A 26,897-nucleotide genomic window follows, 5' to 3' on the forward strand; every position below is an offset into this window, starting at 1 on the left:
ATATATTTTTACTATCATTAAACCTTTATTTATTTAATGAAATGGAGTTAAAAGAGGTCAAACTTGGGTGCCATGATAAGTGGGACTTGGAGTTGAAACCAATAGTCATTCCATATTGGTTAATCTGATGCCATATTATTGTTGGACAAACTTTAGTTACAAAATTGGTTGTAGCCTAAGGTTATAACCTTACTAAATAAAATAAATATTATTACATATTTTGAAAATCTAACTATTGAATTGCATGTTCTTTATGCACTTAATATACATGTCAAATTTTGTGTCAATCGGATATTATTTATTATATGATCTATAAGTTTATATTTTATACACAATTTTAGACTATAAAAACTTGCAATTTAAACAATATATTGATGACATATCTATTAATCTTTAATTTTCTAGAAATTTTGCAAGCATGGAGGATATAAGAAGAACATGTAATCAAATTCTGGATTTGTCAAAATTCACCTCTAATTAAAAGATATTGAGTAAGATTGTAGATTTAAGCTACAACCAATTTTATAGCTAAATTTTGTTCTATTAAACCTTTTTTTTTTTTTAGAAAATGTTATTGCTTAAACAATTTAAGTTAAGCTAAACACATAAAGTATATAAATTTGACTTCATCAAAAAACACTTTATCTTGTTCGGAAGATAGATGTAGTTAATAAAAGAAGCCTCATGACTTTGAACTAGAGGACTGAGGAGATTGCACCATTATTAATCTTATATATATATATATATATATATATATATATATATCTTCTTCTTTTTTTTTTTTAAATCATGATTAGTCATGTAAAAGCATAATTCATGAAAATAGGTGCATGAATTTTTTTTTTTTTTTTTTTTGAAAACTAAAAATAGGTGCATGAATCATGAATGTAAATGTATGCAATATGGTAGAGCTTAGCAAGATCAATTAGTGCAAGTTAAGCGGATGACAAAGTCTTTAATTCCATGATTTCCATCTAAGCGAAAAGTTTAAAACTAATAATTGCCTAAGTGGATCAGTATATTTCATTGACATAGTGAAGCACAACAAGAAATAAATATTACACACTTCCATCAGTAAGAGACATAAAAAGCAAAATGATAAATAAAAAAAACAACAACAACAAAACAACCTTAAATAAATGAACCATGTAAAAGCATAATTCATGAAAATAGGTGCATGAATTTTTCTTTTTCTTTTTTTTTTTTTTTTGAGAAACTAAAAATAGGTGCATGAATCATGAATGTAAATGTATGCAATATGGTAGAGCTTAGCAAGATCGATCAGTGCAAGTTAAGCGGATGTCTAGAAATGGAAAGAGGAAGACTGGTTTTAAGTTAAGTGTTTTGAAGAAAAAAAGAAGAAGAACCAGATTCAAATATGTTGAAGAAAGAGGAAGAAAAGAGAATTGTAGCAACGGCTAGTAACGTTGATATTTGGTTTAGTGGCAAACGGCGTCATTTTGCACAAGCTTAATTCACGAAGTTAATACACTAGCCAAAAAACGGTGTCGTTTTGAGCATAGTGTTTGAATTCTCTCTCTCTCTCTCTCTCTCTCTCTCTGCCGTTGTTGTACACATTCCAAACTCAAAATCTCACAGAATGTAACTGTATGCAATATGTTAGAGCTCTAAAAAGATCCATCGGTGCAAGTTAAGTGGATGACAAAGTCTTTAATTCCATGATTTCCATCTAAGTGAAAAGTTTAAAACTAATAATGGCCTAAGTGGATCAGTATATTTCATTGACACGGTGGAGCACAACAAGAAAAAAATATTACACACTTCCATCAGTAAGAGACATAAAAAGCAGGATGATAAATAAATAAAAAACAACAACAACAAAACAACCTTAAATAAATGAACCCATTAAAGAAAAAGCAAAACCCACTTATAGTTTTTTCTTACCTTAATTCTTGTAGCCTTAGCAGCAAAACCAAGAACAACTAATAAGAGCCCAAAGAATCCAATAATAGCGCACTCTATCACCACCCTTCCCTCCATTGTCTCTCTCACTGCCTCAAAAGCTCTCGTCTCTAGAAGTTCTAAGTCTGAGAGAATTAGCTTGGATTTAGATACATACTGTTGCCGGTGAGTTGTTTGTGTTTTTGGCTGAATTGTGAAGTCCAAGATATGGTCATAATTTAATGGTAATATGGTGATATTCCTGAAACTGTGACGACGACTAACTATGGGCTATGGAGTAAAGATTAATAGCAGGCGAAAGATGCAATTTCTTTTTGTCCTTTTCAATTAGCACCAAGAGTATTATGAACATTCCTTCTGCATCATGTCAACTCTTATGTATTGGAGCACTGAAGGTAACCCATGTTCTTTTTAATAAACCTATTCTACAGTCAATTCAATACAATTTTTGAGAACTAAGATGGCTATCATGTGTTTTTTTTTTTTTTTACTAAATGTTAGTTAAATGAGTTATTTTTGTTTTTGGCTGAACTATGGGTGAGTTGTGAATTCTTGTGAAATTGTGATGTCCAAGATATGGATAGAATTTAATGGTAATACGGTGATATTCTTGAAACTATGAGGACGGTTATAGGGAGTATAGATTAATAGTGGGCGAGAGATACAATTTCTTTGTCCTTTTCAATTGGCACCAAGTATTATGAACATTCCCTTAAAAGGACACTTAACAGTTTGGGGTTTTGGGGGTAATTAAGAGTTAGCTTCAGTGCACTAGAACTAGACAAGATGTGTACAAGTGACAAAAATCGAAGATGCGTCCATATCATGTCAACTCCATTACACTGGAGCATTGGAGCTAACATGTGTCCTTTCTGACAAACTTGTCCTAAGGTCAACTTAATACAATTTTTGAGAACTAAGACGAAGATTATAAGTGAGTCTTTCTTTTTTTTTTAAATTATTAATTAAATAGTACATATTTAACTTTCTATATTATGATTTTTTTTTTTTTTTTTTTTTTTACTCAAAGCCATTATTTTAGTTTACTAATTTGGTTTTTGTATTTAGATCTTAATAACATCTCTCTTACAATTGATAATAGATAATTCACTTGATTAACACACTTATAATATTTTTCTTATGATGAAATAATTTAAGGGTTTCAACTAAATTACATTTTCATTTGCTGAATATTTTGGGGACTTTATTAGAAGTGGGAGAAAGAATTCAAAACTCACTTATTTATAAATATATATATATATATATATTTTTTTTTTTTTTTAAATCATCCTACGATTTTTGAGATTTTTTGTATAATTTTGGGTTCTTTTTTTCTTCTTTTCTTCTTCTATGGGGGGCTTTGGGACCCTTTTGTAAATTTTTGGGGGGTCATAGAGGACCTTAAGCCCAGGTCTTGAGCTGGCCATGATCCATCCTGACATGGTCAGGCTTCAAATTAATGGACTCATTGGCCACTGTCAACTGTGACATAAAGTGAGATTGCTCGAAAATGCTTCTCGAGTGAATAGTCAGATACCAATTAGGTTGTTATATTGGCTCAACTTTATCTTTCTTATTCTTGTGGGATGGTTGTTTTTGGGTAGTTTAAGGCTATTTGGTTGTGTTGGCTAGAAATTTGAACTTATTTTTAGGGTAAAAACAAAATATTTTCTTCTAAAAAAATTAAATATTTGTTCTCTGATTAATTTGGGTCATTCATTTTATTTCAATTATAACCCCTAAGTCTATTTCTTTGATTTATAAGCTAAATAAATATTATAACAAAAAATACATTAAAAAAAATACATGTACCCAAAATTCACATTAATTAATTGAACAACTAAAGAAACATAAGTGGGAACAAAAATCACAATGCTTAAAGAGTTGGCTCCTCCCAATGTTTTTCAATAAAACATACAGGGTTCAAACCTCTTCTTTCTGGTTGTAACTATCGAATTAATAATATAATCTTAATTCCATCTCTCAGTGTACAGTGAAGCAACACAAAGAGATGCCTAGTTAATCTTATAATCAAAGCATACATGATGGATCACCATGTCTAGTTGATTTGAATTGTAAAAGTTGTCTTAGATGACCACGCAGAAAATTCTGTAATTATTTAAATGAATACATTTAAGGGACCAGATAAAGAAAATGTATAATTTCTTTTTAGCTATAAACTTTCTAGCTGCAGGCTATACTGTAAAAATAGATGAAAATGAAATGGTTTCTATTTAAAACTCTCTGAACCCAGACAAATTTGGTTCTTTCTTAAATAATCTCAAAGTGCAGATAAAATAAAAGTGCTGCTGAAACCCTAAAAAATAAAATTAAAATTTTTTAAAAAAGGTACTTTTTTTGGATATATTTTATATGTCAGTAGCTAGGGAAGCTTTTGTGCTATTAGCATAAGGGAAAACCAAAAGTGGATGATGAAGGTTGAGTGACTAAGCAAGGGAAGGCAAAGGTAACCATAAAACTAATTAGAAGACATATTCAGTAATGGAATTTATTCCGCTTCCTTGAATCAGATGAAGCTGCTGGACCAAAACTAAAATCCACAACTCATGCATGTTTATCAGACACACAGACAACTATTTGCAAAACACAACACAAAGCCAAACTACAATTAACCAAACCAATAAACAACTGATCAAATTCCACATATAGCAAATGCGTACGTTTATTACATAAGCATCATACTCTCCCATTCATGATATACAACATGTTCTTGAGTACCCTATTGTGGGAACTTAGTATGTCCCATAGGCATGTCTCCTTGATTAGGAACAGCAGGATTGCCCCATTGGTATTGAGGTTGTCCTATAGGCGCGGCTCCTTGATAAATGCTAGTCCCCCCTGCAAACTGAGGTGGTGCCATAGCTATGTCTCCTTGAAAATGATTGTTACTGTTCTTTTGCAAACTTAAAATATAAGAAGCAAGACCCAAAACCACACTTGCAAGGCACAAAATGGCACCCGCAGCAAAGACTCCAGGTTTTATAACATAGCACCGGACGGTTGAGTTATAAATATTGTATGAGGAAGCAAGCAATAACACAATAGCCGCTATGACAACTGTGATCCTGCTCGATTGTGAAATAGACTAAATCAATTGAAAAGTGAAAACCAATATGCAATGGATAATGTAACTGATATAAGCTAACCAAATTGAGTGAAGGATGACATGAAAATAACAAAGAAGTTTGTAGATAAAGAAACATTCAACAATGCACTTCATTTGCAAAAGTTATTCACAACATTCACCTAGCCCAATTCACAAGAGATCAAGTCGGAAGAGTATGTCTAAGAATTGAATTGTAACATTTCTTCTCAAAAAAAAAAAAAAAAAATTTAATTGTATAAAATTTTGAAATTATAAGATAGATATTAAAGAATTTAAAAACTCAAAGATATAATTTGAAACTACCTTAAAGGTCTTCTGGCTTTGCGTTAAGGCTCCCTTAGGGGGTTTACAGTTCTTTAGCATGTTGATGATAATTTTAAAAAAGCTCCTTAAAGCTGGAAAATTGCATTAAGGTATATTGGGGAATCTGAATGCTGCCCAAAAAAAAAAAAAATCTGGAACGTTCGAGTTTAACGGAAAATAATGAATTAACATAATGTCCATATATATATATATATATATATATTTCAAAATGACACCCAGTATTGACCCACTTTGTTGATTGGTGTATAATAAAGTGATGTTAGTTGTAGTTCTATATATGAAAATGATATTACACTAATAATAATATGCCACATCAATAAATTACAAAATAATTGTGATACTTGTTGTGTTTGAAGAGAAATCATATAACGCGTTTTTTGTATTCCACTTCATACTAAGGCTTATCAAAACCAAAAGTCTTCAGTTGAAAAATGTTCTACTTCAGATATACCTCATTAACAATAGGTGAAAATATCGTTTTGGTCCCTATATTTTGGGATCATTATCAATTTGGTCTCCACAATTTAGTAGCAGTCAATTTGGTCTCTATTATTTTTTACTCGCAAACAATTTGGTCTTAACTGTCAACTCACTAACAAAAATTGACTACAAGTTGAAAATTACAAGACCAAGTTAACTAGTACCAAAATATAGGGATCAAAATTGCAGCTCGAATCCTTTCCTTTCTAGACTCCTAAACACTTTAAATATAAGGAGGTGTCAATTCAGCTACAAGCCATTTGACTTTAGACTTAACAATAAGATATTATACTGGATAAGACAAAAACAATCAAACTTTAATAAAGTTTTATCGGCAAGAAGTGAAAGAAAGTTACCAGGAAAAGACAAAGCAGACCTGTGCTTTTATCCAGTTAGAGCTATTGGGATGAGAACCTCTTTTGCAACAACAACAAATACACCCAGTTGCAACACTAACAATTATTTGAGCTAAAATAATAGCCAGTACTGCAACTAGACCAAGAGCTGTAGCAGGACTGTGTGGGCGTACACAATCGGAGCCGTTAAACATCACCTGAGAACTCTGTAAATAAAAATTCTTGTTTAGAAGCCCTTGATGAATGTCAAAGATTGACGTACCAAAAGTTTAATATCCTATTTCTAACCATTCTAGGTAAATTTTATTAATAACTATAGGACATGCCCAATTTTACACGCAACTAATGTGTCCAATTGTGATCAGTGCATGATAAAAAGTTTGTTAGTAATAGACCCCATTTGAAACTGATGTAACTTTCATTATAATAAGTTGACAACTCAACCGGGTGTCAAATTGAATAAATCCGTAACATCATTGAATTTTTATTGACACCCAAAATTTGAAAGTAAACCCCAACCCAAACCAAGTAAGCATGGGCTCAAGTAAGCACAGAGGACACATGAATAAAACCATGAAAGAATAATCTGGTATCCACAACTGGGAATTGTAGCCCAGGAATGGGAATAAGAAGAGGGCCTTGAATAAAGTGCAAAGGGTCCAAAAATGGGTGCAAGGCAGGGGATCTTGAATGAGATTATTACTCTGAAGCCCAAGAAGAAATGGGCCAGAAGATCCACAGAAGTAGTGCAGAGCATTTTAAGGGTCGTGTCGGGTCGGGTTCAGACCCGAAAAGAAAACAAACCTGACATAGTTGACCCGAAATCACTCTCACCCGAAACCTGTACATTCGGTTCGGGTCGGGTCTCAGGCGGGTCTCTCTTTTTTTTCTTTTTTCTTTTTAATAATTTTTCTAGGGTATAATTCGTTATTGTTTTCTTTCCTCCTTGAATGTAGTTGACAAAGCATGTTTCTTTTCTTAGACATCCATTTTAAGAATTTGAATCTTAAAAACCAATATGGAAAATATAGGATTTTAATGAGTTGTTTAAAAAATGATATTGAATTTGCATTAGGAAATTTTATTATCTCCTTAATTTAATTTCCTAGAAATGAGCAATTAAGTTTCAAATTCAAAGACCCTCAATAAAAAGCATGCTGATTAGATTAGTATTCTGTAAACTTCCTAATCTAGCACATTTCATTTAGCCTGTCTTTTTGGATTTGCAAATCCACTGTGAGGTGGAATCTCTTAATTAAAACTATGAAATTAAGCTCGTGTAAGTTTTCATTCTCTATATCTTTGTGATTTTTTTAATTAATTAGTATTTTTTTTGTGTACATTTTATTTGGGATTTGCTATGATTTTTGTTGAGAAATTAATTAGTTATTTTCAATTCAATTGGTAAATTTATATCATATTTCCAAATATAATCGGGTTAGTCAAATTTAAGTTGATATTTCTATTGAGAAAGTTTTTAATAAGTAATTAAATATTTTTTAAAATACGTTTGGTCATTAATATCAAGAGATTTTCTTTTAAGTTTTATTTAAAATTTGAATTGAAAATAAAATATGGAAAATATAAAAGATGATAGAATCTTAAATGAGGAGATTAGGTCAAGTTTTAAATGGAAAAAGAAAATAAGAGGGAAATTTATAAAAGGAATTGATTTTTTATTTATAATTAAAAATAAAAATATACAATTTCAAAAGTCGATTTTTGGGGGTGACTTTGAGAGCACTATATTAGCAAAACCACCCCCCCCCCCCAAAAAAAAAAAAAAAAAAAAAAAAGATCGGTCGGTTCAGGTTGAACCCGAATCCAACCCGAAAAATATATAAGAGCAAGACCCACACCCGACCAGACCTGACCCGGACAGAGCCTTCAGTTCGGTCGGGTCGAGCGGGTTCAGATGGGCGAGATAGTCATGGAAGTCCAGACCTCCATGTGAAAGAACCTAAAAGGGAAAGGGACAAACAAAACAACACAGTTCTATCAGAACAAGAACGATCCACAAATCCCCAAAATAGGGAAGATATGTCATCCATTAATCATGTATCACTCTTTAATTTAGGTAAGAGTAAATGGTTCGGTTGGAGCAAGCAGCAAGAGCCTCAACAAAAAGCAAAAAAACTCTATATCAGTATACTATAGAGATACTAACAAGATCATCAGTGGAAGTTAATAGTTGAGTTGATAGACAAGAGTCTTTAATTCCATCTAAGCAAGCAAGTTTAAAACCAACAATTGCCTAAGAAAAGTGAATGTATTTCACACTGTGAAGCAACACAAGAAAATGCGTACACAAGTTTAAAATTGAAAATATTACACACTTTCAATGATTCATCACTGACAAAGAAAAAAACAACAAAAAAATTAAATAAACCCATTAAAGGAAAAAAAAGCAAAACTCACTTATATATTATTTTTTGCTTACCTTAATCTTTGTAGCCTCAGCAACAAAACCAAGAATAACTGATGAGAGCCCCAAGACTCCGACAATAGCACATATCACCACCACCCTTCGCTCCATCTTAGCTCTCTCTCTCAAAAAAGAGACTCTCCTCTCTAGAAGTTCTAAATAGTTTTAGTCTCAGTGAATTGGTCAACCAATGTTGTTGGTGAGTTTTTTTCTTTTTGCTGAATTTTGGGTTGAGTATCAGTCACTTGAAGGGTGCGTTTGGATACCGCTGAAAACTGAAAACTGAAACTGAAAACTGAAAAACACTGTAGCGAAATAATTTTTAAATGTGTGAATAGTATCGTGGGACCAATTTTTAATGAAAAAGTTGCTGAAAAGTGAAATTTGTGGGTCCGTGAACAGTACACGATGTGCTGTGATTGATAAAAAAATTTGAAAAGTCAAAGTTTGCGGCTACTGTTCATTGAACAGTGCATGAACAGTAGCCGCTTGTGGGAAAATCGCGTGAAAAAAAAAAAAAAAAAAAAAAAAAAAAAAAAAAAAAAGAAAAACGCAAACGCGGATTGGGCAAAAAACGCCCAATCCAAACGCAACCGAAGTATGAAATAAACACTACCCCTTATTATAATGTGGAAGGTTGAAAGAAAGAGGTAGAAGACGTGTAAAGATGGATAATTACTAAGTCTTGTGGGAATTATCCAAAAACAATGTTAAATTAGAAATCTTCGTGGGATCCAAGTAGAAACTTCGTTCGCATAAATTGCTCAGAGCTGTGTTCCACCGACGTCCAACCCATCTGATAATATCTCCTTTGGCTTTGGTTGATAAAGTAAAGAACCAATTGGTCAAAACATGTGGGGTTGAAGATATTATCTCCGGTAGGACCCGTCAAAACGTTTCGGTTGAGAATGTAATTGCATTGGCATGTGATCCACGAAAAATATATATAACTAACCCTTTTTTTTTTTTTAATATTTATGGATAGGATTGTTGTATTATAAAATCATTTATATTAAAAGTATTCATAAGTGGTATGATACTAATTTACCACTTTCGCATTAATTATATCATTTTATAAACCGCAGGTTTCAATTATTGTACTTCAAATTTTTTTCCCTCCGAAATAATTCTTTAAAAAATAGCCAGCAGTAAGTCTTGTTGGGAAAGCCTAGATCTTGGGGTTTCGTTTGGTCGGAGAGAAAGAGTTGTTAGCCAGCTCTTCCCTCTTCAAAACCCTAGTAATTTCCATCTTAAAACCCTAAACTTAACTTCATCTAAGGATTCAAAAAAAAAAAAAAAAGAGACTCATGTAAAAATTGAAAAAAAAAACAAAAAAAAATTATAAAAAAAAAAAAAAAAAACGTTAGGATTGAGAAAAAGAGAGAGAGGGACTCTTGTTAGGACTCTCTTCCCTCCTCAAAACAATTACCACCTCGAAACCATAAACTTAACTTGGCAATGCAAAATTCTATCTTTTTTATTTGCTTTCATATGTACCTGAAATTTTCTTTCTATCTTATTCTTTTGTTATGTTTAGAATTGATTTTTCTTTTGAGTATTTGGGTTAATCTCCATATTTATATTGACATTGTTTTTGTGGGTTTGGTTTTTGGGTTGAAATTTCTAATAATTATTTTATATTGTATGTGGCAGATGAAACATCTCTATTTTTTGGAAAAAAAAAAAAATCAAAACTGCAACCTATGTCTTCCAGCCCAGGGAATGGTAAATTTTTATTTGGTATATTATATATAAATTTTTTGGATTTGAAGGGTTTTGTTTGGTTTTGAAGTAGAATTTGGGGATTCTATAAAATTTGAAAGTTTTAAGTCTTGGGGTTTTTGGTATTTGTCTCTTAGTAGGTTGATCTTAATTCTTCACCTTATATGCTTTTGCTTTATTGTGAATTTTTATATGGGTTTGTGTGATTTTTTGTTTTCTTAATTAAAGCTATGCTTTTTGGTTGATTAATTATTTGTTTGGATTCAACATAAAAGATAATGGAATTAGGTGTTATAATTATGATATTGTTCCATGTTTTGAATTGTCTATATTGTTATTACTATGACTAAGTAAAATTAAGAAAGTCATATTGCTGCTTAAATTTGAAGCTTGGTATGTCTTCCTCATATCATGGTCTTTATTTATATCTTTGTAGTTTATATTAGTTTTAAGTGTGTATGTATATATATAACTTTTGGGAGTTTTGCTTTATTAATTTAAGAATTGTAAATTAATTTGTAGGTTTCAATAACTATGCACCTGCAGTGATATGTTGAAAACATAAGCATATACGTATGGTATTAACATTTTATAAAAATTTCGCTTACAACCCAATAAAGTTCTATGTTAGACAACACTATTAAACTATAGAAAAGCATAGAAGTTAATGTTATGTTTGATAACAGTTATTATTTTCTATTTTCAAAAATTTGTTTTTTGGAATATAAAGAAAAAAACAATTTTCTTGTATTTTTGAAATCAAAAACATGTTTGGTTAGTTCAAATTTTAAAAAAAAAAAAAAAAAGTTTTTTGAAGAAAAAAATAAAAAATACTAAAATATGTTGTTACTAGGATTTGAACTCTAATTTTAACTCATTAAATGAAACAAATTCATTAAATCAAATGTGTATTTTCATTGACTTTTGAAAACTAGAAACTGAAAGTAATCTTTTGCATGTTTTTAGTTTCCTTCATAAATTGAGTTTTGAGAACAGTTTTTGTTTTATGTCCATTTTTTATTGCCAAACAAATTTTTTAGTCTTAAAAGTAGAAAATTATTTTTGAAAATAGAAAATAAGGGGAAAATTAGTTACCAAAGATACCCTAAATATTTGTTCCCATTGTATTTTATTTAATTATGATAGTTCATTTTTTTTTTTAAATGCTAACTAGCAAAATAGCTATAATATGCATATTATTGGCCCAATTTTCTATTTATAAATTTCTTAGATTTTATTATATAAATAACTTTTTCGTGTATCGCACAAGTTAGCGACCTTATGTATTATAAAAGCATTTATATTGAAAGTGTTCATGAATTGTATAATACTAATGTACCAATTTCGTATTAATTATATCATATTATAAACGGCAAGGTTCAACTATTGAACTTCAAATTTTTTTTCCCCAAAGAAATTCTCTAAGGGTCCGTTTGGATACAATTTATTTTTGCTGAAACTGAAAATTAAAAATTGAAAACTGAAAACACTGTAACAAAATAATTTTTAAATGTGTGAATAGTACCGTAGGACTCATTTTTAATATTTTTTTTTTGGAATAAAGTGGTTGTGGATCTTGTGAACAGTGCATGAACAGTGATGAATAGTAAATTTTGTCTCTAAAGGTTGGAAACGGGTGGAAAAAAAAAAAAAGCAAAACGCAAACACAGACGCAACATAATTCCTATCCAAACACTCACTAACAAAATAGCTGGCAATAAGTTTTGTTGAGAAAGCCTAGATCTTGGGGTTTAGTTTGGTCAGAGGGATAGAGTTGTTATCTATTTTGGATGAAGTGACTGAGGAGGGAAAGCGAGTAGAGAAAGAGAGAGGGAAAGTGATTGAGTCAATGAGAAACCGGAAGTGTTGTAGTGTCAAATTTTAGGGGTTTGACTTTTGGGTAATCGGTTTTTTTTTTTTAAATTAATATTAGTATTTTTTTTGAATTCTTTTTTTTAAATGAATTCTTTTATTTTTGTTTGAAATTTTTAAAATTTACCTACCATTCTACGTTTATCTATGAAAAAAAAAATTCCTACCTACATTTACAATATAATTTTTAAATTTCTATACTTTTTTTTTTTTTAGAATACTAAGTATTTTTAACAGACACACAGGAGAGAAGAGAAAGTTTTTTAAAGAAATTTACTTTCCAATGTACACTCATTTTCCAATGTGGGATTAATCTACTATTTTTTCTTTTAAGAATACTAAGTATTTTTAACACACACACACGGAGAAAAGAGAGAAGGTTTTTTAAAGAAATTTACAATGGTGTATATCCAAATTGGCCTAAGTTTTGGATACATAGCATAGACTTTAAACTTCTTAAACTCATACTCATTTTTCAATGTGGAATTAACCTACTGTTTTTTCTTTTGAGAATACTAAGTATTTTTAACACACACACAGGGAGAAGGTTTTTCTATACTATATATAAGAGGATTCCACCTTTTGAACTGAACTTTTATGTGGTTCAAAAATACCCTCATTAATGTAGGATAACTTCTCTCATAAATATAGTCATAAATGTCAATTAACATATTTCATTTTAAATTTAAAAGGAGAATTCCTAAAATTTAGAATTTTTTTTTTCCCTTCACTTATAAAAATTTATACTTTTTTATTCATTTTTCATCTAAATAAAATTAAAACACTCCCAAAATTTTAAAAAAAAAATATTAAAAATAAAAACTAAGAGCATTTTTAAAATTTAGCATTTTTTCCCCTCACGTTCATCTTATTTTTATGTAAAAAAATCATTGCTATATAAAAAAAATATTAAAGAGCCTCTGAGCACATGCAACGCACGTACTTAAATGCTAGTATTAATATAATGAGCTTTTTCAAATATTGTTAGGAGTATAAATTTGTTAAAACATCTAAAATAATAGGAGAATATCTACCTAATGTTTGAAGATTGCTAATTTTTACATTATAATTTATTTATTCTTATATTAATTAATTTATTAAAATAATTATGTTAAAATGCAAAATATATCCTCTAAATTTGACCAATTCAGTTGAAGAATTTATTTATTTCCATATCAATTAATGTATTAAAATAATTAGACTAAAAATGCTAAATATACTCTCTAAATCTCACCAAAATTCATTTTAGTTATCTAACTTCTCTTTTGTTAAATTGAGTTTTTTAATTTTCAAGTTTATTCAATTAAAGTTTCCTGTCACTTCCATTAAAGAATTACCATTAGTTTTGACCTTAAAAAATAAAAACAAAAAATTAATAAAGATTAATTTCCTTGAAAAATAAATTATTTTGAAAGTTTCTATCAAATTAATGGAAATAAACGGAGGAACATCAAAAAATCCAGCAAACTTTCCCGGAAAACAAACAGAAAATAATAATAATAATAATAATAATAATAATAATAATAATAATAAAATAAATAAATAGAGAAGAAAAATAACTTATAGTTAACTAGTTTTCCTCCCAAATCTTGGCATTATCATCCACAAACACAATCACTAAATCAAAACCATCACAGTACAATTAAAATCTCCTCCCAAACTGCAAAAGCTATGGTATTTTGGATCAAAGAGAGAAGACAGAGAGAGTGAGAGATCGATTGAGAATGTCGCCACTGTGAAAGAAGATCTAGACGTGGAGGTGGTTGGTTAGGAGGACAAAGGAGTCAAAGCCTTTCTTCATAACCTGAGCTGGAAAGCCCCGATTCTCTCGTACACTTCTCTTCTCTCTCACTCATCAAATCAATCAGTTTTTCCTATCAAAGCCGAACCTGTCAAGGAATTGAAACCCCTAAAGGTTGTTTCATTACCATTGAATCGTGTCTAAATTAGTCTCATCCATCAATGTGGCACGCTTTATATATGGGAAATTATCACTATTATGGTCCAGAAGGCATATTTGATATTTCACATCTTTAACAATAACCCATCCAACTCATAACAATATAGAATGTTTCAGATTACATATACATCCTAGGAAAAGACAAGTTCAAAGAATTTACTGGTGCTAGCAAACAGCAGAATATGATTGAAACTTGAAAATACCCCCATTTCCCAGTGAGCCAACACGATCATCCTCTTTTTAAAACTGATTGAAGCATATTATCAACTGGGAACGAACACAAAATTACCAATCATGTAAATTGTCGTCTGATATATGTGTCTTCATGTACAAAAACAGGATCTTGAGTACTGCTCTGTGCCAGCCCTGGTGGGATCTGAGGCTGTCCCATAGCTATGCCTCCTTGATTAGGAATAGAAGGATTGCCCCATAGACTGTCACCGTTCTTTGCCGAAGTTAAGGTGAGATAATAGATAATACCGAGAGCCACACTTGCAAGGGACAACATGGCACCTCCAGCAAAGACTCCGGGTTTCACAACATAGCAATAGTAGTTGAAGTACGCACTTTCGTCACCATGTTGATCATTGAGTGCAGCACCGGTAAGCAACAGAAGAAACGCTATGACAAATGTAAACCTACTCAAGTGTCAAATAGACTAAATCAATTGGAAACCAATACCAAATGAACTGCAAAAAACAAAACAAAACAACACGCACACACCCAAAAAAAAAAAAGGAATCAACAAAAACGAAAGGCAACAGTACATGGTGAAATAATTATGCATGCTGTAAAAAGAAGGGAGAAAATGGAGATTGTGGTAAAAGTAGTAAAAATACTGCTTGTGTTCCACATGAAAGGTCTTTTAGTATCCAGATAGGTCTCAAATGCAGTTTACTAAATTTCCATTAAATGTAGTCAATAGACACCATTGAGGGTTTACAACGATTTTGAAAATATAATACGAGAGGAATTATGAACTCTGATTCAGTGATTCTAATTTGAAACCACCCTACTATAAGTAAGGGATCTATGTAATTTTCCCAATAAAAAATGTAGCAACTTAAAACGTCAATTTGTCAATCTACTTCAATGCACTCCTTGAAGTCCGGGTTTTGGCACCCGAAAAATAATAAACAAGCCACATTTCTTTGTACTCTTAACAGGTTGGTCACAAAAGGGGCACATGGGAGCTGAAGGGTTACTAAACCCAGTTGAGGAAAAACAGAACGCACATGACTATAAGAAAAGTCTTACATTTAGCAGGAAAAAAATGTAGCACACGTGTTCATTCAACAAGTGAGAATTCTAAGCAACCATTCATATTTTAGAAGGCGGCAATATGAAAAAAGAAACGTTATAAGCAAGAAGTATGACTCAATAGAAATTGATTTGACTTTATGTTGGACATATTTATGAATTGTGTATTTTTTACCATATTTAAGAAAACTAAAACATGGATTATAGTTACTTTATACTCTTAAAGAGTGTGGTTGGTATCCTCTTTTCTAAGCAATTTTATTTTCTTAAATCCTCTTTTGTCTCACCTTTTAGCAAATAAACTAGCTTTTTCAAAAATAAACTAACTTATTTGCTTAAAGCCACTTTTTTCTCACATTTTAGCAGATAAACCATCAGAAAATAGAGGATGTCAAACTCAAACTAAATATGTGCTTCATTTCTCTCTATTGTTGCTTGAATATTAGATTATATATGTGATGAACTACCACTTATTCAAAAGCTTAAGCTAATAGGAAAGCATAAATTTAATCACTTAACCATGACTCTAACCATTTTTTAAACTTATTTGAGACTTGTTATTAATCTTCTAGACACACAAGTGTATATTTATCGACCAATTAATTAATGTATCCTAGCTTAACTAGTATCCTAGTATTTCAAGAATTATCATATTATACCATATCCATATACATATTGCATCTGTGTCTCATGCCAGTATTGATGCTTTATAGATCATAACCATCTTAATTCAGACACTAATAGTCCTCATTAACAATAAGTTTTCAAAGGATAAGGCAAAAATCAATCAAACAGGAATGAAAGTTTTATCAGCAAGTAGTGAATGAAACATACCAGGAAACAACAAAGCAGATCAGCGCTACAGTCCAATTAGAGTTAGAAGGATGAGGATTTCTTTTGCAACAAATACACCCAGTTGAAACATTTATAATTATTTGAGCAATCATAAGAGATAATGCTGAAGTTAAACCAAGAGCCATAGCTGGACTTCGAGGGTATACACATTCAGAAATAGCAGTGACCTGAACCTGAGAACTCTGGAAATAAAAGAACATTTCAGCAATGCTTTCATCACAATCACTGTAGACAAGGAATAATAGTGATTATGCACAAAAAATCTGAAGACAAAATGGGAGGCAGTCAGAATCAATTTCCAGATGCCCACAGCCCACTTATGCAGGCATGATTTGATAAAAGGTCCTGCTAATGTACCTGCCTTTTGAGTACATTAGCAGTGCTCCTGTACTCCCGTTTCATCTCTAATAATACTTTTCCCCCAACTGAGGGCATTACTACCATTTGGCATCACAAAACTAGAGGGAAAAAAAAGAGCAAACAGAAACTGAAAGAAATTTGAGGTAATAATGTCATTTGGTATCTGAAAAATGTACAGAAGGGGGAAGAGGGGAACAGAAACAGGGAGATTGATAGACTATGGATAGGAAACTCCAGTTTTCTCTCCCTAATATCTATCTCATACAAATTTATTATCTTTTCATCATCAAGAACAAGGGCCAGTCTGCAGTTCCTATTTCAGTAAACTGCTCAAAAATGCTGGCAGGGCCAGCAAGTATGCATGTGTATTGGTGAAAAATATCCACTCATAATGCCACTAAAAACACTCTTAACGAGTGGATGCAATTGCTTACTTCCCAAGAGCCACCATTTCTTAGCCATTGGCATCGTACCCAGCAAAAATCCATCTCAGATGAGTGAGGATTAAGCGACATTCTCAAAGACAGAAAGATGTTAACTAGGATTTAGAAAGAAAAACTAGTTTAACATTTTCTGATTTTAAGCTAAAGATGCTAGCAGGTCATAAATAGAGAAAATTACAGAAGCTTACATAGAGGAGTACAAAAAGGAAGATAGGGATGGACTCATTTCGTTATAGTAATAGCCATAAGTATTAATACAGTTGCACAATAAAATTATGTTTACAACTAGGATCCACAGATAAAGCAGAAACAAGATTAGTTTATATAAATCATGCAGGCACATGCTTAAAATGAGACTTCTGTGGATTTCCAGGAGAATTAAACTTGGGCAATATGGTTTCAGCTTATATCACATAAAATATAAGTAAAACTGAGGATTTTCTATTCAGTGTCTTTGCCTCTGACACATGCCTTCTTTTTTTCTCTTTCAAAAGTAAGGCTTCTACATATCTCTCCATCAAAAGATGCTAAACCCCTCTTTAACTGTTTGTGCCCTCTGCTAGTATCAGTGTATTTGTGAACTCAAATACATTTTCAGTCCACTACCAAATGGAATGAGTTTTCAGGTCCTAGTTTCTTACAGGGTAAAGGCCCAATTATCTTGGTCACCCACTGATGCAGGACAAAAACTTTAGTGGACTCTAATTCCAATTTGACACACGAAAGAAGCTTAAGAAGGCTTTGATGCCAACTTGATGCAGGATCTTCAAAAGATTGAGCAGTAAAATAGGTTTATTGAAAAGCTCTTGAAGGATTTTTGAATAGGGTTTGATGTTTAAAATCAAGGATAAGGCATAACTAGATTGATTCTTGAAGGAATTTGATGGCTGTTGGGTAATAAAATAGTGAAATGAATGAGGGGCAAAAAGCAAAAAGGATAGACCCCTAGGCAACCATACCTAGGTTTTGATGTATCACAATACAAAAGAAATTTGCAGGATAGAAATAATCACATAAAAAGTTAAAACCTAGGAATCAGTGCCTAGGGTTAGCAAGAGTTAGCACAAAACCATTGGAAAAATTTCAACTGAAATTTTATTTGTAAGAAACTTGTCTCCATAGGAGTATGATAGCATGCTTAATACTTGGACTAAACCCTAAACCTAATTGGCTTAGGTCAAATCCCAATTACTGAATTATAAAAATAAACTTTATCCTAGGAAAATAAATAAAATAATAATAACCTAATTAGCTAATAAAACCTAGAATAAAATTCAAATGGACCACTAGTAAACTACAATTGACTACTATTTTTTTTTTTTTTAAACTAGATTAAAATAAAATTGTCTTCATTCTTCTTGCATCAGATTTCCTAAGTAATCACCTATGAAAGAGGCAATCACTGACCCAAAAATTGAGAAAAGCTAATGAAAATTTATTTAATTGTATTATGAATTTTGAAAGTTTACATAAAGCCTTCAAAGAAACTATTCCTAGTTCTTTTTCAATAAAGACTAGGATTCCCAAACAAAAATTATAATAACAACTAAAAGACTAAAACCAAACTGAAAGAGATTCTAAAACTTAAAACAAGACTCATGGACCTCAAATATAACCCATTTTAGCCCATTTGCAAAAAATCTGGAAATTACCAGAATATTCTTAATTTGGTAAAACTTAAAAATAAATAAATAAATTGAGCCAGAAGCAATCTAGCTTAGATAAACAACAAAATAAGACTTGATTCAACTCAATCTAGCTAAGCAAGGTCCCACACTCTCCATCATCTGAAAATTCCCAAATTGCCACTTAGCACTAGAACCAGCCTTTCCTCGCCTCTTATATCTTCAAAAGGGGGCTGCCAAGAACATTCCCCGTCACCCTCATTATATTAATTTATTACATTGTTCATATATATGGCCAGCAATTGTTACTCATTCCCATTCTAATTTATTTAAAACTTTTTCTATATTCTGTATTTGATCTGGAATTGAAGACATTAATCAAAAGATTTTGGTTGAGTTTTTTTTTTTTTTTTTTTTGGGGGGGGGGGGGGTGTGTGGGGGACTAAAGTAAAGGCAGGATGGGACTCGAACCCAGACTCTCCCTCTTGTGGGAGAGCCAGACACACCACCTGGATCAGAGGTCAGGTGGTGAATTTTGATTGAGTTGATGTTATATTACTATTTATTAAGATATATATACTTAAAATGAGATGTATAGAAGTATCAAGTATATAATTTTACATAACTGAAAAAATCCATGTACAAGGTATGGGCTGCAAGCTCACTAATTTATATATATATATATATATAGATATTAATCAAGTTGATAATTGACTTTCTTCTCGTGTGTGAGTTTTGGGGGGGGGGGGGGGGGGTGGGGTTGTTGTCATGTAGTCAATAAAAGAAGTGACACTATGTATGTCTTTGAACCAAAGGAATCCACAAGATTGCACCACGATCAGCATTGCAAGCTACAGCATAATTTAAGATTTGATGACAGAATCTTGATTCCAGCTAAATGAGATGTTTAAAAACCAACAATTGCCAAAGTGGACAAGTATCTCTCATTGAAACAGTGAAGCAGCGGAGAGAGATGCATAGTTAATATCTTATAATTGAAGCATATATGATCGATTACCATGTTTGGTTGATTAGAATTGGAAATTTGTCTTGGACGATTTACAAACAGAAAATTCTTTCATTTTATGAATGAATACATGTAAGCTTAAGAGGACCAACTAAAAAAAAAGGCAACATGTTTTGCATGTCTCAAGGAAAGCTTTAACTATTTCTTTTAGGCCAAAATGCGGAAACACCCTCTAGGGTTTGGGTTAGATGCAAAAACACCCTCCAGGGTTTCATTTCTTCCTTATAACTCCCCAATGTTTTCATCTGCCAAATTGACCTCTGGGATAGGAAGCACCTGCACAGATACGGGTGCGGGTGCAGATATGGTACGGCAACACAACAATTTTTTTTTAAAGTAGGACACAAGTATGGTAGGGATACAAATATTAATTAATTATACACACACACACACACATATAAATAAATATATACTTTCAAAGCTTACAAAATTTGTTTTATAACAAAAATATTATTTATTTTTAAATAATTGTTAAAATTTCTTTTATAAACATATTAAAGTCTTATCACTAAATATATATGTATCTATCGTCTACTTAAATAATGAAAAATAATAATATAAAGTCAACTTATAAAAGAAAATTTTAAAATGAAGTTAAAAAGCTAGCCTAAGCAATATGGTCAAAACAAAAGGAAAGATATTTGCTGCATGGCCACAACATGGATCTATCAACACGTTCATTCAAAAAAAAAACTCTTAATTAATTTTCCCACATACCCCCATTTATAGCCACACTTCATTCTTTCTTCTTTAGAGAATGAATCGGTTTCTTTCTATCTCTGGGGAAAAAAAAAAAAAAAAGAGAGAGAGATCAGTTTCTATTTCTCTCTTGTAAATTTATGGAGATCTGCCACCTACAGCTAGCATGGTCACCATAATAACAAGCCACCATGACAGAGGGTCCTCTTTTGCAGCAAAACAACACTTCTCTCCTCTTGTGAATCTCTGTCATCATCTTCACCTTCTTCCTTTCTCTTGTTCTTCTTTTCTTTCTTTTTTTGGGGGGCACAGGTCATATCTGTCATTTTTATATAATAAAAAAACGGCCGGGACACGCGTGCAGCCATGTCCCTCCCATGTCAGACACAGGCACAGCAGCCCAACTGCCTTGTCCATGCTTTCCAGCCTCTGAGACTAACCTCCACTAGCTCCTATGGACAAGTAAATCACATGACCATCGCATGACCACATTAAGAAGACTCACCAACTAATTTGCACCACTGGTCACATGATGGTCGCATAATTTTTCCAACCATAAGAGCTAATGGAAGTTAGTCCCAAGGGTAAATTTGACAGATATGGAAACCACAGGGAGTTAAAAAGAAGAATTGAAATCCAAAGGGATGTTTTTGCACCTGACCCAAACCAAAGGTAGTGTTTTTGCATTTAGACCTTTCTTTTAAGCTATAATCTTGTTAGCAGCAGACTATATTGTAAAAATAGATGAAATGAAATGCTTCTATTCAAAACTATCAGAAACCTAGACAAAATGAGTTATTTCATCTCACAGTGCAGACAAAAGTGCTGCTGAAACCAAAAAAATCTCCCTTTTAATGTTAGTTCCATTTGAGAGGATGTACATAGAATGGATATATGTCAGTAGCAACTAGGGAAGCTATTGTGCTATTAGCATAAGCTAAAGTGAATGATGAAGGTTAAGGGACTAATAGAAGGCAACTGTAACCACAAAAACTAATTAGAAGACATATTTATTAACGGAATTTATATTCCTCTTCTTGAGTCACATGAAGCTGCTGAACCAAGAGTGAGACAATCAAATGGACAGATTGTACAATGGAAGAGATCATCCTACAAAGACTAAAATTAGAACTTGAACTAATATCCCTGATACCAATTTCTAGGCCTACATCCATGGGCAACGCCAACCACAATATACTATCAATAATAAAGATTACAATCACACTCACTAACTCTCACAACAACTAATCCAGAACCCAAATACAACTAGAGGTGCCCTCACACTAACACATTAGCCAAAGTTTAGTCTTTTAACTCTCTCACAAGACAAAGCTTGGTGTTGTAACTCTCACACATACACAACAAAGCTACACCACCACTCTATGTATAGGGACTAGCACAACTCCCTACTGATTTTCTTTTCAATGTGCGACTACCACCTTTAGGATTAGTGAACCTCCTTATGATTCATCTAGCCGAAGTGGGATTTCAAAACCAATAAGAAAATCTCTAAACTCTCCTATCATGGGCTGGACTTTACAATGGTCACCCTGACAAAGCAACTAATATCAAATGACCAAGAACTCTCTAAAACTAGACCAGAACAAATGGTACACACGAAGTAAGCCAATATTTGTGTATAATGCATATGCTTTCAATTGAGGTTGCAATTTTTGGAATTAAAAGAAGATTAATTAGAAAACAAATGCATAAAAAGACGCCACCTAAACCAAACCCAAACATTACCATAAGTATAACTCAACCAAGTAATAAGGTTTTCTTTTTCCCTTGTAAGTTCACAAGCAAGGAGAATTCTACCGCACAATCTCTGGGCTTTCCCACCTTCTCTCCACAAAGAAAAACTTAAACACAGACACAGCATACAAGTTTAAAACTTTTAACATTCACCAAGAACCTAAACTGAAAGCAAAAGCAATAAAGGTTATTACTTCCTGTTCAGTAACAGAGAGATTATGATACAGATTTAACAAATTAGAACTGCAAATCTCAGATTCTCCACCATCAAAGCTCTCCTTTCACTGAAATTTTAGTTTGAAAACAAAACAACAAAGAAGATTGTTCTTCTCTTTAACTTTTCCTGGGTTTCTCAGCAACCAATCAGAGGACTAGTGGAAGAAGATGATAAAGAAGAAAACAACATAAAAAAGCTTCTTTTTTTTTTTAACCCATCAAAGAAAAAAGCAAAAAGATCCATATAGAGAGAGTATTTTAGTTTGTTTACCTTAATTCTTGTGCCCTCAGCACCAAAACCAGTAGCAGCTGATAATAGACCCAAGAATCCAGCCACAAAGCATATCAACAAAACCTTTCTCTCCATCATCTATCTCTCTCTCTCTCTCTCTCTCTCTCTCTTTCTCTCTCTTGGCTGTGTTTTTGTCTGAGTCTGAGAAAGGTGATAACTGAGAACTGAATTAGCGTAAAGTTTAGTGAAGCACTGTTATTGAGGTGAGTTGTGAAATTATGATGTCCAAAATATTGAAGACACAAAATAATCAAACTTAATAAGTTTATTTTATTTTATTTTATTTTTAAAAAAGTTAATACTATGACTCATGGTCATGGACATGTTATATATATAGCTTAAAAGCCTTAAATCGATTCGTGACTGATATCCTGAAACCGCGAGGGCAACTATGACTCATGGTCATGGACATGGTCTATGAGAGATGATTTCTGTTTTTAATAAACAGTTGAAAGTAGTCAAGTACATTGAATATTATTATATTTCTGTTTCTCAAAAAACGTGTGAGTTTGGATAACCCCTTTTGCATTATTTAGTCCTTGTTTGGTTTAAAAAATAGTCACTTATCATTTAGTTTTTATCATCCATCACTAATCACTCAATTTTTATCACTCATCACTTAAAATACCCAATTTTGTTTGATACCATCACTCACTTGTCATCACTCAATATTTTTCAACTATTTGTGGGCCTCATACCTATACCTTGTGCAAAAAAAAAAAAAAAAAAAAAAAAACCAAACTCACTGAACCCAGTGAAAAAAAATGAAGAAGAAAACCCAGAAATCTGAAAGAAGGAAAATTGAAGACCAAACCAGTGAAAAAAAAAAAAAAAAAAGACCGAACCCAAGAGAAAGGAATAAAAAAAAGAGTCAAAGGTCAAAAGGTGCAGTTGTGAGTCCCTCCATGTATGTTTAATTACAAAAATGCCATTGAATTATGAGTTATGGAAACTGAAAACAGATAAAATATGTTTTCAGTTTTCATAGCTCATAACTTAAAAATCAGATAATTGAGTAATAGAAAATGAGTCACGAATCATGAGTCATGGAGTCCAAACAAGTGCTCTTCTGTGAGCCCCACCAGTTTTGGATCATGAGTTATGAAAACATGATGATATCACTCAAAACTCTCTTCATCCAAACATCACCTTAGTGCGTCTGAGTTTCAATTTGGTGGGTCCTATGGGTCTATGTACATTACTTATAGGAACCGTAACTTTGAAAAAAATGTAAATCTAATTTTAAAATTGGATCACATGGCACTATTTACATATTTAAAAATTATTTTATTATAATATTTTCAGTTTTCAGTGATAAGTATTATATAACAGGATTCCTTCTTCTATATTTATTTATCAATATCTATACTAGTTTCTCCAAAAAAAAAAAAATCAAATCTATATCTATTTATTTATATCTATCTATTCTATATTATTTAGAACAAAATTCTCCTCTTTTGATTGGTTTTTTTTATGTGGTTCAAAAATATTTATCTATACCATCTATACTATTTTCTATCTATCTATACTATATATAACAGAATTTCCTTTTTTGAATTGGATTTTTATATAATTCAAAAATATTTCTCTATACTATTTATAACAAGATTTCCTTTTTTGACTGAAATTTATAACAGGATTTTCTTTTTGGACTGAACTTTTAGGTGGTTCAAAAATACTTATCTATACTATCTATTCTATCTTCTATCTATACTAAATATAAACAGAATTTCCTTTTATGAATTAGACTTTTATATAGTTCAAAAATACATTTCTATACTATTTATAATAGGATTTACTTTTTGGACTGAAATTTATAATAAGATTCTTTTTTGAATTGAACTTTTATTTTTATTTTATTTGTTTTTTGATAAGTTTGGACTGAACTTTTAGGTGGTTCAAAAATATTTATCTATACTATCTATTCTATCTTCTATCTATCTATACTATATATAACAAAATTTCCTTTTTTGGATTAGACTTTTATGTAGTTCAAAAATACCCTCTATACTATTTATAATAGGATTCTCTTTTTAAACTGAACTTTTAGATGGTTCAAAAATACTCCTACATCTTATATTTAGGTAAAAACAAAACTTGAGAACAAATACATAAAATAAAACCCACTAACCCCACTACACCACTTTCAATTTTCAAATACACATTCAAATCCGTAAAAAATTAAAAAATTTTAAAACGTTCAAAAAACTTGTTTGGCTCACAATCCATTCTAATTCAATGTCTGTGTTTTATTTAAATTCAAAGACTAGGCCTTAACCTAAGGCTCCTTTAGAGAAAAATAAAAAAATTCTTATCTTTATCCTTATCTAAATTTTTTTTCTCCTTATTTTTGTATAGAAATAGATTCCTACAATCCAACACACGTGTTGATCACCTTTTAATTGAATTCAAATTTCTTAATCCCTCCTCTAAACAAATAAGAGGATTTTTTTTATTAAACTCAAACAAAAACACACGGTAAAAAAAGAAACAGCTCCCTAACTTCTTCTTCTTCTTTTTAAAAAAAAAAATGCTCATAATCTCCTAATTTTTAAATGGGTCATGCTAACGAGTGCCCTTAGAGCACTCATTAATAATTCATTTTAGGAAAGTTTTGATACCACTTTTATGGGAAATGAAAAAAGTTGTCAAAATATTAATTAATTTTTTTTCATTTCCCATAAAAATTTTCTTTAAATGGATTATTAACTAGTGCACTAAGGGCACTTATTAGCATTTCCCTTTTTAAATTTACCATAAAAAATCCATTCACCAAATTTAAAACACTTTTTCTATAACACCTATAACTACTATCGTTTTGAATCCAAAAAAAAAAAAATCCCTAAAATTTAGGCTTTTTTTCCTTCATGATCGGAAAATTATTAGGTACTCCCGGAGTACTATAAATGCGTACTCCCCCCTCTCACATAAATGGTGGGTCCCACCATGAATTTAATCAGTGGGATCCACAATTCATGTGAAAGAAGGGAGTATGCATTTATAGTATTCCGGAAGTACACAATAATTTCCCTTCATGATCATCTTTTTTTCTCACTAAAACTTAGCGTCTTTCTATTCCTTTTTAGTCCAAATAAAATACCTCCCATTAAAAAATAATAATAATAATAATAATAATAATAATAAAGAGAACTCCTAAAATTTAGATTATGTCCCTTAGGTTTGTCTTATTTTTCCTAAAATTTAACCTCTTTTTTATTCATTTTTCATCCAAATAAAACACCTCCAATTGCCAACAACCAAAAAAAAAAAAAAAAAAACAAACAAACAAACAAACAAACACCTGTTATCTTCTTCTTTTTTCCCTAAAATTTAGTCATTTTTCCCCTTTTTTCATTCGAATCAAACACCCCTACTTAAAAAATAAAAATAAAACACCTCTTAGCCACACACAATTACTACTTGTAAGGACACGTTTTGCAGTCCAAACCTAAAATGTATGGGATCTTGGCCCAGTGAGCCCAGTACATTAAATTTGTAGAGTCGAAGAACTAGGTCCTAATGAATTGGACAATGGCTAGTATGGATTTAGATGACGATCAAGTAAAAACAAGAAGCACTGATCTGAATCAATTCACTGTCTGAGGAGGTAAGTTTTCATATAAATCAATTAAACAGGTTACAAATATAACTTTGATGGCTACAGTGTTCTCTCTCTATTTTTCCTATCCCCTCCTCATAAAGGGTCTCTTACATTATACAGCTCCCTTTGGACCATCTTGATCCTACACTTATTGGTCATTTGAGCCCTTACTTAAGTACCTATCCCATCAAACACCCTATTTGGCTTTCTGTGAGTTGTGATAACTAAGGTAGCACTGTTCAGGGGTTTTCTCCACATAAATGCGGCCAGAAAGTAGCTGTGGTGAATTTAATGCGGTGGTAGCAATTTTTCCTTAGATATTTTTGGGTTCCCTTCCTTCTCATATGTTCATAATGCACGTACTTATCACTATAGCTTCTTGGAAGGTACCCCTGACTATCGAGACATACATTTGAGCTGTACCTAGCATATCCAAGGAGTTATTCCTCCTTGGACCGCTGGTAAGATGTTTCTTTATGTCCCTATGTTCCTTCTATACTCCATCCTTTCAATCTTCTTTGGAATGTTTTGTCACCATACAGCTGGTAAGATGTTTGTCCCATTAGGTTGTGTTT

At 31.7% G+C, this 26,897-nt stretch overlaps 2 protein-coding genes across 2 annotated transcripts; both read right to left on the bottom strand.

Moving 5' to 3' along the window:
* Positions 1-4,520: 4,520 nt before the first annotated feature.
* On the bottom strand, positions 4,521-8,880 carry LOC115959107 (protein MODIFYING WALL LIGNIN-1-like). Its single transcript, XM_031077410.1, has 3 exons — positions 8,651-8,880; positions 6,211-6,416; positions 4,521-5,009 (listed from the first exon to the last, which is right to left on the bottom strand). Exons 1-3 carry the CDS (start codon positions 8,744-8,746, stop codon positions 4,664-4,666), a joined length of 648 nt encoding a protein of 215 aa, XP_030933270.1. The 5' UTR covers positions 8,747-8,880; the 3' UTR covers positions 4,521-4,663.
* Positions 8,881-14,184: 5,304 nt separating this feature from the next.
* LOC115960498 (protein MODIFYING WALL LIGNIN-2-like) lies at positions 14,185-22,993 on the bottom strand. The gene is made up of 3 exons (XM_031079429.1): positions 22,701-22,993; positions 16,284-16,486; positions 14,185-14,827 (listed from the first exon to the last, which is right to left on the bottom strand). The coding sequence occupies exons 1-3, from the start codon at positions 22,797-22,799 to the stop codon at positions 14,482-14,484; spliced, it is 648 nt and encodes a 215-aa protein (XP_030935289.1). The 5' UTR covers positions 22,800-22,993; the 3' UTR covers positions 14,185-14,481.
* Between the last annotated feature and the right edge of the window lie 3,904 nt (positions 22,994-26,897).

Source organism: Quercus lobata, chromosome 9 (assembly GCF_001633185.2).
Source record: "Quercus lobata isolate SW786 chromosome 9, ValleyOak3.0 Primary Assembly, whole genome shotgun sequence".
NCBI lineage: Eukaryota > Viridiplantae > Streptophyta > Magnoliopsida > Fagales > Fagaceae > Quercus > Quercus lobata.

Excerpts from the sequence above, each read along its gene's own strand:
- LOC115959107 (XM_031077410.1), bottom strand. The coding sequence starts at position 8,746 with ATGGAGCGAAGGGTGGTGGTGATATGTGCTATTGTCGGAGTCTTGGGG. Across the intron at positions 6,417-8,650 it reads CTGAGGCTACAAAGATTAAG|AGTTCTCAGGTGATGTTTAA; the intron begins GTAAGCAAAAAA and ends TTTTATTTACAG. Across the intron at positions 5,010-6,210 it reads GTCTGCTTTGTCTTTTCCTG|GATCACAGTTGTCATAGCGG; the intron begins GTAACTTTCTTT and ends ACAATCGAGCAG.
- LOC115960498 (XM_031079429.1), bottom strand. The coding sequence starts at position 22,799 with ATGATGGAGAGAAAGGTTTTGTTGATATGCTTTGTGGCTGGATTCTTG. Across the intron at positions 16,487-22,700 it reads CTGAGGGCACAAGAATTAAG|AGTTCTCAGGTTCAGGTCAC; the intron begins GTAAACAAACTA and ends TTTTATTTCCAG. Across the intron at positions 14,828-16,283 it reads ATCTGCTTTGTTGTTTCCTG|GTTTACATTTGTCATAGCGT; the intron begins GTATGTTTCATT and ends ACACTTGAGTAG.